The sequence below is a fragment of the Dioscorea cayenensis genome, unplaced genomic scaffold, assembly GCF_009730915.1.
Source record: "Dioscorea cayenensis subsp. rotundata cultivar TDr96_F1 unplaced genomic scaffold, TDr96_F1_v2_PseudoChromosome.rev07_lg8_w22 25.fasta BLBR01000907.1, whole genome shotgun sequence".
Lineage (NCBI taxonomy): Eukaryota > Viridiplantae > Streptophyta > Magnoliopsida > Dioscoreales > Dioscoreaceae > Dioscorea > Dioscorea cayenensis.
This window is the reverse complement of record NW_024087298.1, coordinates 14892-28093: the sequence shown is the minus strand read 5'-3', so window position 1 is coordinate 28093 and position 13202 is coordinate 14892. Positions and strand designations below refer to the sequence as shown.

Genomic DNA, 13202 nt, shown 5'->3' with positions numbered 1-13202 from the left:
ATACCTGTTTCCCATATCTCATCTTTGCATCAGTGTCTAAATAACTGTTTGTGTTTTCCAAAATATTTATTTTACAAAATAAACAAGTGTGCTTTTAATATTAAAAAAAATACATAATATAATATAGGGGTTTTTGCAGGTGTATACTACTATTTTTAAAACATAAGTAAGATGGGTTTTTATTTTAAAATAATGCGTTTTTTTTATTTAATTACGAATATAGGTAAAACGGTAAGATTGGTACGGTGTTAATATTGGGGAGTAGAAAATGGTATGAAAACATACCGCTTTTTAATGTATGGGTGTAGAAAAAATGGTATGAATCTTACCTGTTTTTCACTGTTTTTAAAAATAAATAAAAAAACAGGATGATTCATCCCGTTTTCAGTGCATGTAGCACTGAAAAGCACTGAAAAACAGGGATCAAGCATCCCGTTTTCACTATAAATTTATTAATTTTAACTCTATTTGTTTGTAAATACATTTTTGTTTTTAAATTTCTTAATTTTTTGCACTTTAACCCCACATTTCTTCTATAATTAATTCAATAATTTATAAAATGTTTTTTTAAACCAATTTTTTTCAGAAAAATTATTTAAAATTATTTTATTAATATTTCGATTATTATTAGAGTGATAATCATTGAAGTAGGAATTATTAAAAAATATTATTATTATTATTTTTATTATTGTTGTTATTATTACTATTATAATTGGGAGAATTATTTTCAAGTATTTTTGTTGAAGAAGGAATTATTTCAAATTATTTTTGTTGATAATTTCATTATTATTGTTAGTGTAGGGAATTATTGAGGTAGGAATTATTTAAAATTATTTTTATTAATATTTTGATTATTATTAGAGTGACAATTATTGAAGTAGGAATTATTGAGAATTATTTTTTTATTATTATTAGAAAAATTATTTTTTTATTATTATTTTTATTATTGTTGTTATTATTACTATTATAATTGGGAGAATTATTTTCAATTATTTTGTTTAAGAAGGAATTATTTCAAATTATTTTGTTGATGATTTCATTATTATTAAAGAAGGAATTATTCTTAATTATTTTATTAATAATTTGAATTATTGAAAATTATTTTTATTATTATTGATAAATTATTATTATTATTATAGGGAGAATTATTCGTAATTATTTTATTAAAAATTTGATTATTATTTGGGAATTATTAAGGGCCTGTTTGGATGCAAAATAAAAAAATATGGCATAATTTTATTATGCAGGAAGTGCAAGTGATTATTACAGAAATTATGACATATTTTATTCCTACAGAATGGGTGTTTGGGTAACAAAATAAACAAATATTACAAAAATTATTACATATTTTTTTCTTATATAATGAGTGTTTGTTTTGCATAATAAATAATTATTACATAATAAATATAACCATTGGATTATAACCGTTGGTAATTAAACTTTGAAAAATAGCCGTTGTAAATATAGTCGTTATAATTATAGCCGTTATAATTATAGCCGTTATCATTTTTCCCTATTTATACACAACATGATTCCTTTGCATTATGCACATAACTAAAAAAAAAAATTCAGTGTTGTAACCATTGTTTCACCATGGATTCCTTACATCTTTGGAGGAAAAGAAATGAAGAAGATGATCTACTCATGCTCAACAATTGGTCAAGAGAATGTCCAGCACCTTCCAGAAATGTAGAACATCACACATCCATTCTTACAGGTGATGCATATGTACAAGAAATTCTTCAAGGTCATGAGGAACGTTGCAAAAGAGAATTTCGTATGGAGCCTTATATATTTCAAGCACTGGTTGATCGTCTAAGAGAAAAATCCCTCCTCTGCAACTCAAAACGGACAACAGTCGAGAAGCAACTAGCAATGTTCATGTACACTCTAGCTCATAATGCTAGTAACCGTGATGTGCAAGAGCGATTTCAACATTCTGCGAAACGGTTAGTCGATATTTTAGTAAAGTACTTTAAAGTCACATTACTCGACTTGCTCGTGAATATATAGAACCTCCATCAACATCGACATCACCGGGTTATTCGAATACCCGAAAAATTTTTTTCCCATATTTCAAGGTAGGCAAATCTATATATTATGAAGTTTATTGTGAACTTTTTTCCGTCTTTATAAATGTTTATATGTTTGTTTATTTTTTAGGATTGTGTTGGTGCTATTGATGGAACACATATTCCAATCACGATTTCTTTGGATAAGCAAGATCCTTACAGAAACAGGAAGCAAACGTTATCACAGAATGTTATGGTTGCATGTGATTTTGATCTTCGTTTTGTATATGTACGAGCTAGTTGGGAAGGTTCTGCTTCCGACGCTAGGATTCTCCAACGCTCGATTGAACAAGGTTTTTGAAGTCCCACCGGGGTAAATATTATCTAGTAGACGCGAGGATATGCTAATACCCCGAATTTTATTGCTCCATATAGAGGTGTCCGTTACCATTTGCAGGAGCAAGGTCGAGCGCAAACTAGACCGAGCAATTATAAAGAACTATTTAATTTGCGACATGCGTCATTACGGAATCATGTTGAACGCATTATCGGCATTTTGAAGATGAGGTTCCCAATCCTTAAAGTAGCAACTTTCCACCCAATAGACTCTCAAACTGATATAGTGGTTGCTGCTTGTATGTTGCATAACTTCATCCGTATACATAATGGTACAGATGTTGTTGAGGATTTCGATAATGAAGCCGAAGAAACAATTGTTCCTAATGGAGATGAGTCATACGGAGAGGATGTTGAAACCATGAACTTTGAGCGAACTGCAGGTGCTCGTAAAAGAGATGAAATAGCAATGCAAATGTGGAATGATTATTGTAGCTACCGCCGAGCTTGATCATAGGTGTGGTTTTCATAAAATTGTTTATTATCTATTGTATCGCAAAGCACTTTTAGATGAATGAATCTTGTGTCTTGTTCGAAAACCATTGCCTATAATGAAATAGCATTATAGAGTATATTACAAGACAAAAAGGATACTTATTAACAAATTCACGCCAAACAACCCTACAATCAATATTACACATAATGAAAAAGATCTCCATAACAACTTTCACAAGTTCAAGATTACAAGTTCATAATCAAAAACAAGTTCATGGGAAAAAAATTGTGCTTATGAAAACATTCAAGTTCAGGATAACAAGTTCATAATCATCTTCTACTCAATTTTAGAGAACATCATTTTGAGCCATGGCACTTTATGATCTTCTTGAAGACATAAGAAGAGTTCACTGATAACTCTTATCTTTTAATGAAAAATTTGGGTAGCTTTTGAACATTTCTTCTTCAGATGAAAAATGCCACTCATTTCATTAAACACCTTCATGCAATCTTCTATTGTGTTTTTTTCCCACTACTTGAGTGCCCTTGAGAACTTCAAGATATTCTTTGCTCTCGCTCTCGAAATGCAATGTATTTATCCATATTGAATGATGTTTCTTGCGGCTTTTTTTCCTTTTCGCTCCTTTTCTTACTGTGTCCATCTTGATCTCTTAGTCCCCAGTGGAATTTCATTGCTTGAACTTTGAGTGTGAGGATTCCGTGGTTGAGAACTAGGCGGTTCCACTTGCATGATATCATCATCCTCGAGTCCTCGTGTGTAGGTGATTGTTGCCTTGAATCGTTTGGAGTAAAGACACTTGGAGTTGGGGTGTGCACTGGTGATTGGGAGATATCTTCATAATCTTCTATACCACGAGATCGTTTGCCTTGACATACCTCCCTACATTTTTACACATATAAGTTGTTAGTGAAGTACAAGTTTATAAATGTAAAATATTAAAAATATATGCTTACCCTCATAAAACCTCCTGCAATGCCATAAAATATGGAAAGCGGTCTAGTATGCCACTTCCTTGCATCTCTATTCCTCTGTTTGATTTTTTTTCAAATCAGATGGTTGTAATTAATGAAACAAGTCATTATGTATGTACATACCTCTAGTAGTGGTGCCCAGACATCATCAGGAGCGGACACAATATGTCTTTCATAATCCCATCCGAACCCACTTAATTCAGAAAACCCTTTTAGAAGCTTGTATGTTTTTTTCAAGTCTTGCTCTAATGCTTTGACTTGGCTTGTGGTGATGCTTGGATTGGAAAACTTGGTTATCATGTCACGTACCATCTTGTTTCATGCCTCTTTTGTCCATCCATTTTGTGAACCGTACGCAGGAGTATTATACTCACCCAATAACTTTACTAGGTAAGCCTTGTGCATTTCATTCCACTTTGCCCTAGCTTCATGTCTTCCTTCACTTGCCACACCTTCACTTGCCATACCTTCACTTGCCATAAGCACTGTAAAATATAATGGTTCATACTCAGATTTTTGGTAGAAACCGTCACACATATAATTGAATTTGTATTACATTTTGGGAAGAATTTGGGTGGTCCATGTATGTTAGCAGAAATGAAATATATTTTGAAAATTACAAAACTGCTATTTAAAAAACGAAAAAGAAAAAGAAAAATTTAAGGGAAGCAACATATATGTAACAGGATATATGTGTGTGTGTATATTGGCTTTTAATTACCAGATATCACACATATTATCTGACTAGATAGGCAATATATCATCAGATAACTTTGAATCATTCTAATGAAGGCAATATATCATCAGATATCACACATGCAACTTAATTAAAATAGTTCTAATGAAGGTAAGCTCAAGAACCAAAGCAAGCAGAGAAAGCGTTAGTACACCAATGATACGAGTGTATCATAACTTCTATCGATTTAAATTCTCTACAAATCCTCTACCTCATCCCTACCCTGTTGAGATCATCACTCTTATGTATACCTTTAAGTATATCTCTCACAATCAGTATTATTCTAAAAGTTTTTAACCTTAATAACATTGATCACACTCACACTAATACATAATGAATGTTATGGAAAGCAAAAATCCTCAAGTTTATTATCATCTTAGTAGCATTGATCATACTCTCATTTTACACAATAAATGATTTTAAAAAAATGGAAGGTGAAGAGATAGCAAAAGCGAATACAAAATGTGAAGACTAGGTAGTCTGCATAGAGTAAAAATTGCCCTACGACACACAAATGATTTGAGAAGTTCTAGATGTAAGCAAAAATATTTAGGCCATACAAAAAATAACAAAATGCATTTACACAATTAAAATCCCTGGTCCACATTACTACCAACTTTACAGACCATAAGATTTTTTTCTAAATTTAAAAAGTAGAAAGCAAGTTCTCCTTCACAAAAAAATAAATAACTAAGAATCATGTCCAGAGACTACCCCCGATTATCCTAACTAATCATCTCTTATATTCATAGCTTCATTGCAACAAAAATCATAGAAATTTTTTTGTTTTGAATTTTAAATGAACCCAATGACTAGTTAAAAACTATCCTACAAACCACACAGAGTGGTCTCAGCTTCCCACTTTTTAATTCAATGTTCTGTTGAACTAATTAAATGTGTTTGAGACTGACTAGGTAATTGACTCTTGAAAAAGATCCACAAACATACTATAAGGAATAAAGCAGGGAAAAAGCATGACGGGGAAGTATGAAATATGAACAATCACGCCTATTTCGAATGTATGGTTCTCGAAGATAAAAGTACTTAACCGACCTTTAAAACTATATATATATTACTCGTTCCCAATCTACCCAAACTCTTATCACTCTTCTACGTTTGAGATAGATGGAGGACATACCAAGTTCCAAGAGGCGTCGAGGACTCCAGGAGTCGCCCGGGAAGTGAAAGCAGTGCGTGTGATGACCTCTTTCTTGATATGCTTTGATGATGATGTCGACACCGCGATAGGGATCCCGAGGTGCGGATTTGGCCTCTGTGATGAAGAGTTTAGAGGAGGAAATCGGGTTGCTGGCGCTAGCGCCCGCGATGGAGGAAGCTGCACCCGGATCTTGGGTTTCTTCTTGGGGCGTCGGATGATGAGTTAGGGTTGCCGCCGGGCCGCGGTTTCGTCGGAGGAGGATGGAGAGGATGTGGATGTGAGTTCTTGGTGGTTTGGAGGCGGAGGTGGTGGTTATGGAGACCCGGATCCGGGTGTTTGATGATGAGATCTTTGATGGAGGGTTAGGGGTTTGGGATGAGGATGGAGGAGAGGGACGTCGCCGGGAGTCGGTGCCCCAGATCAAACCTTGTTTTCAGGCTTTCAGCGTCGGGCGTTGCCGCTCATCGACCCGGTGACACGCGCTGCCGGAGGTGGGATGGTGCTTTTGGGTGTTCTACTCCGGGCGAACGGCTTCAATCTTCAGGCGTGCGCCGGGTCAACGCAGACAAATTGAGGCTTTTGATCTTCGTTTTTGAGAAGAAAGGAGCTCGTGCGAAGGAGAGAGGGCGGATGAGAGGGGTCACGACTTTCATAAGAAAAAAATATTCCAGTTCCACTGGAATATTTTTTTCTGGCAGAATCCCCACATTATGCCATATTTTTGGGGTGTAAATTAAGCACCCAAACGACTATTATGCCATAAATCCATGAAAATATTTTTTTCTGCCATAATGTACGGATTATGTAGGATTTTTGGCCTATCCAAACAGGCCCTAAGGCATGAATTATTCAAAATAATTGTTAAAGTGGAAATTATTGAAATTATTTTTATTTATTATTTAAATTATTATTATTATTTCTCCAACTATAGATATGTTCATCTAATCCAATACCCACATCAACTTGAGAGTCTATCCAACTCATTTTCTTCAATCTATATTATATTATTCTTATTCAAAAATGGCAGAAAGATCACTCATTCTTGTCTACTACAATGGTTCCATTACAACAATTGAAGATAGTGTCATATATTTAGTCGACAATCAATCTTGTTTTTACGTTGAAAATGATATCTCTTTAGGATTTTTAAATAGAATCATTCAAGAAAAACATAAAAGCCTCGAGCAGGTGAAATGATTACGCATATCAAATCTGGGTTCCCTATTTCTTGTGGCAATGGGAAGATTTGCTATCGATCATTTAAATTGCATACGATCGTGATGTTCAGATGATGTTCGATTGTCACCAAAGATTCACCGAAATTCAAGTTCTTGAGTTGTATGTAGAGCTTGGCACTGTCTACTTTTTCACTGGGTGGTTCTACGAGCGACACATCAATATTGTTGAAAAGGACATCCTGAGTTAGATGGCATGGGATGATCCAACATGCAATGTTGGGTTCACTTCCTTACAACCATCGAATGCACAACATACCCCCATCGAGCAATGCAACCACAAATGGAATCAGGGTGGCATACATCAAGATATTGGAACTACTTCTTTTCCATGATACCCATGAAAATGAAGTTGGTGACTATGGGAGCTCTAGTGGGGATGCGTTTGATAGTGACAACTACACAGAGAATAGCGAGGCAAGTCCTGAAAATCTTCATTTAGAAGATTGCAATTTGGAAGATATCCCCAGACAAAGCATAAATTTTACGATGCCACCATTTGAGCCTCCGACTCATATGAGGGGCATTAGATTTGAAACAATGTCGGCCCAGATTCCAGGCCATCCTTTCTTTAACGCCCACGGATGTGGGAGGCGATGTGAGACGGAGGGAATTGTGTAGGCATGCAATTCAACACCAAAAGATGATGATGTCATTGCGATTAAGAATTACGCTTTGCGAAGTCGAGTGGATTACATTGTGATTGAGTCTAATCCAACTCGTTATGTAGGAAGATGCAACCTATATGGTGACGGATGTCATTGGAGGGTTCGTGTATCATTTAACAAGAAGAAGCAGATTTGGCATGTTACAAAATATAATGATCCTAGCATAATATGGTCTACAAGGGTCTAAAAGATCTTGATCTGATGATAAAAAGATAATAGTATTGGCCATATACCAATCATAATATGGTCTTGACATTGCGTTCCCCCCGGCTGGAACATTAAGGTGAAGACAATGTGATGCTCTATCCCTCCAGTATCCAATCCACCTAGCATGTGTTATTTCCCAATCTGTGTCTACCCTACCACGGAGATCATATTCATGAGTCAGTCTAATGTCTACTGGTGCTTGTGGAATGCCTTGAGCATATCCAAATTGTCTTGTTACTTGATCGGTTTGGTGCCACTCAACAACTTCAAAACATATCAATGATGTATATACAGTCCATAATAACCTGTCTACATAAATTTCAAATGGAACTTTTCCAATTATATCGTCCATATCATATGGCCTCCATATGAGCTATTTTAAAGGAAAAAGAATATTCAAGCGATAAGCAATTATTCTCAATGTAAATGTCTGGTGATATATGATTATTTGTAACTTTATATACATGTGTGTGTAATTTACCTGTTGTGGTTCCATTCGATCGAGTAACTGTCTATACACCTTAACATTATGGTGGTTACTCGATGCATCATCATCCACTTGAATGCTCGATCCACACGAAAGAATAATGAGTTAGATGATAGTCTAGGTAGTTCATTGAAATTGAATAATTATTAAAAAAATCATTCTTACTGCGGGATAGGGGAAATAACACATTCGATTGAGTTTGTGGAGATATGTTTGAAATTCTATACCATGCAGGATTGGAGTAATATCATTGATCCACTAATGTTCTTCATGTCTTTGTTACATGCACGGCACAAGGACCTATATAAGGTAGCTAGGCATGCTGATCCCCAACTATATCTTTCAACTAGAGTGAAATCCGTAAAAAGTGGTAACCACTTCAAATGAACCCTATTTTGGGACATATCTGGCATCAAGACACATCCAATGAGCCTTAGTATATATGCACGTGCACAATACTCAATCTGTTGTGCACTTGCATCATGCATGATAACATACAAATGTTTCTTCAAGCCAAGTTAGGGTTATTGTTTGGCCTTTTCTTTGTTCGGGGAGGCGGGATAACAGAGCAACTCCTCACATAGATCAATCCCAATGCCGGATGTTGGTCCAATAACTTCATTGCCATTAATAGGTAACCCAAGTAACAATGCCACATCCTCTAATGTAATGTTGCTTCACCACAAGTCAAGTGGAATGTGTGTGTTTACGGCACATCTCTCCACTAATGCATGATAAGACCCGGAATCAATTTGAAAATGTTGAACTTGAGTGCATAGTGAAAACCCGGCTTCTCTTAAAAATATCCATGATTTGAGTGAGTGGTTCGAGCAATAGAAATATGTCTACACCTTAGAACTCGATCAGGCTGTAAAAAAACTTTTAAATAATTAATTTAAAATAAATAATAAATAATAAACAACAAATAAAATACGACCACATAAAATCTAAGCATTAAACTTACTTTCTCCAATAAAATTGATGATATATGTTCATTTTGATTTCGTAATAATGCCATTTAGAAAAATAAACTCAAATCGAAGAAGAAAAGAGAAAATAAGAGAAAAAAAAAGAGATTTGGTGACAATGAAAAGAAAAATGGCTTGATGAGGGTATTGGATTAGGAGTCATATTTATAGTTGGAGAAATAATAATAATAATAATAATAAAAATAATTTAAATAATTTCTACTCTAACAATTATTTAAAATAGTTCCTGCCATAATAATTCCCAAATAATATTAAAATATTAACAAAATAATTTGAAATAATTTTTTCCTTAATTATAATGAGAATCATCAACAAAATAATTGCAAATAATTCTCCTATAATAGAAATAATTTACAACTAATAATAAAAATAATTATCAATAATTCCCTACTTCAATAATTATCACTCTAATAATAATCAAAATATTAATAAAAATAATTTTAAAATAATTACGAGCTTTTAATAATGGTTTTTAAATAATTCCTACCTAAATAATTCCCACACTAACAATAATAATCAGATTATTAATAAAATAATTTGAAATAATTCACTTATTCAACAAAAATGATTGAGAATAATTCTCCGAATAATAATGAGTAATAATAATAATAATAACAACAACAACAGTAAAAATAATTTTCTAATAATAATAAAAATAATTCTCAATAATTCCTACTTCAATAATTGTCACTCTAATAATAATCAAAATATTAATAAAAATAATTTAAAAATAATTACCACTTTAATAATAATTTTAAATAATTCCTACCTCAATAATTCACACTAACAATAATAATTAAATCATCAACAAAAAATAATTTGAAATAATTCGCTTCTTCAACAAAGTACTTGAAAATAATTCTCCCAATTATAATAGTAATAATAACAACAATAATAAAAATAATAATAAAAATAATTTTCAATAATTCCTAATTCAATGATTATCACTCTAATAATAATCAAAATATTAATAAAATAATTTTAAATAATTTTTCTGAAAAAAATTGGTTTAAAAAACTATTTTATAAATTATTGGATTAATTATAAAAGAAATGTGGGGTTAAAGTTCAAAAAATTAAGAAATTTAAAACAAAAATGTATTTACAAACAAATAGAGTTAAAATTGATGAATTTTAAAAAATAAAAAAAATAAAAAAAACAGTGAAAATGGGATGCTTGATCCCGTTTTCAGTGCTTTTCAGTGAAAAGCACTGAAAACGGGATCAACCATCTCGTTTTCCGTGCATTAGCATGAAAAACAGGGATGAATCATCCCGTTTTCTATTTATTTTTTTTTAAAAAAAACAGTGAAAACGGACCATACTGTTTTCTACACCCATACACTAAAAACGGTATGTTTCATACTGTTTTCTATCCCCAATATTATCACCGATACTAATCTTACCATTTTATCTATATTCTTAAATAATTTAAAATATACATATTTTCATAATTAAATAAAAAAAACGCATTATTAAAAAAAAAAGCCTATTTTTAAACCTTTCTTCCATGATTTGAGCTAAAATATTGCTGGGTTATACCATCGAGGGTATATATATAATAAGACTATTTTTCTAGCTAACCTCAAATTTTGTTTTTATTAGCTGCATGATTTTAAATTCATCAAATTATAGCCTAATCAGCATATGTGATGATTGTGTGACTAATTAGACATTTTAAAATAAAAAAAGGTCTTGCATTTTGACCCCTTTATCTTTTTATGGTTATTAAATTAAATTGATTTATTTGTGGTTTTTATAATTTTTTTTTAACTATTGAATTTCTAAAATTTATTAACTTTTAAAAACCATTTATTTTTTAAAAATATATAATTAATATTATTAAAATGGGAAGCATTATTTCAAAACGAGAGCTATCACATGTGCTTTTTTTTTTAATTTTTTTTTTCAAAATTTGGTACCAACTTATAACTATGATTTGGTTCATGTGCACATAAATTATTTTTTCATTAAATTAAATATTATTATTTATAAATTATAAATAAATTAGTTTATTATTATTTTCAATAATTTTTATTTTATTTATAATTTTATATTTGAGTAACTTGCATGTATTTAAAAAATTGTAAAATGGGAAGCATTTTATTGGCTATAAAATTATTATTTTTAAATTAAAATAATTTTAAATGGGAAGCATTATTTCAAAGTAGAGCAATCGCATGTGATTTTTTTTTCAAAATTCGGCACCAACTTATAGCCATGATTTGGTTCATATACGCGCATTAACTATTTTTAAATTAAATTAGTATTTTATTTAAATTTTTTTATTTGAGTAACTTCCTTGTAATTCAAAAACATTGTAGAATCATGAAATATAGGTTTAATTATAATAGCCAAAAGATTCCCTCTATCACTATTGCGATCGTTGGTCGGCGGATCCCAGTTCTTGTCATTGGTCTCTCTATTCTTCCTTGAATTTATGTATTAGTCTCATAAACTCTTATGAAGCATCTTCAAAACCCTAATTTTTAGTTGTTCCTTTATGGATAAGCTATATCCCCGTAGAAGCACACAAGGTATGCATGCTAATTGTTTTTGGTTTTGATCTTAATTCTTATTGTGATTTTGATATGATATTGACTTTGATATGGCGCTAGAAACTCTCAATGTTGCTCAATTTCATTTTTTTTTTATTAACTTCTTTGGTACCATATGCTTTGATTTTAGATAGTGTTAGTTGAGATTGAGTTTTGGGTTTTAGTTGTAGGACAATTTGTTCTTAGGTGTTGCAATGCTTTAAAGAAGTCAAATGTATGCTCTATTTGTTGGAAATATTCTGGTCTTTTGGTTTTTTTTTAAAAAAATTAATTAGGTAATAATTATACTTTGCTTCTAATGTGCATTAATCTCTGATCTTGTCCTTTTCCTAGCTTGATACTCCAGGCCAGTTTTCTAAACTTGATAACTAATGGAAGATTATTGTTTTAATTATAATCCTAATTTGGAAGTTGTGCAATTTCTACCTCGTCCGGTCGTTCTTTTGTATGTGCGTTACTTGTTAAAATGGAATACCATGCCCAAATTGATATAGACTTAGGAAAATCTGTTGCATGTTCATCGCTTATATTATGGTGCACACAATGATCATAGTTTTGTGAATTTTTTTTTCTAACAACCAATAATGCTGAAAATCAAGACTCCAAAGGCACAATGAGTTACACAGGCAAGTGAGAAGTGTGCTTGTTACATTACTAGTCAATATGGTCAACAAGGAGAAAGAGCACATGATTACGAGAGGAGAGGGAAAAAGTTAGCGACATGTGTTGGGCGAAGCGATGGGGAGAGGATGATAAGATCCGAGGCTCGAGGGTTCATCATACCAATGCAGACAAGATCCCTAAAAAGGAAGAAATAGGGAAAGAGAGGGCAGCTTGATACTGGGAATTAGAAGGTTGACACCCCCTTGCGTGTGTGTACCGCGCAAGTGCACGGGTTGTCGAAGTAATAAAGTATCCAGGTGAGTGGGTAGTCTTATCCACAGGGAATAGTTGTTATGAAGCAAATAGTGATGCTATTTAGCTAAAGAGTGAATCAATTTGTGAGTGAGTGAACAATATCAATGCAAATAAAAAGTAAAGAGAGAAAGGAAAGCGCAATAGGGATCAGGAGAGGCAATCGATAAGAAAATGGGGTATCTGGACATTGCTCACCCTAGGACCATTGTTTCAAGTGCAAGACTACTAATTATGCTTCCTAATTAAAGTTTAATGAGTCGTGGAAATCTAAAGACACACGTTCCCAAATCTAAGGTCAACCGTGACTAACCCTTATACTATGCCCGAGTGAAAGGCATGCTCTCGACGCCTCACACTATGCGGGATTGCATGAAGCTTTAGGGACTCTAAGTGATAAACCCTATTCCCTA

At 32.6% G+C, this 13202-nt stretch overlaps 1 protein-coding gene across 1 annotated transcript; it reads left to right on the top strand.

Moving 5' to 3' along the window:
- Positions 1-1779: 1779 nt before the first annotated feature.
- On the top strand, positions 1780-2859 carry LOC120255240. Its single transcript, XM_039263108.1, has 2 exons — positions 1780-1949; positions 2448-2859. The coding sequence occupies exons 1-2, from the start codon at positions 1780-1782 to the stop codon at positions 2857-2859; spliced, it is 582 nt and encodes a 193-aa protein (XP_039119042.1).
- The last annotated feature ends 10343 nt before the right edge of the window (positions 2860-13202 follow it).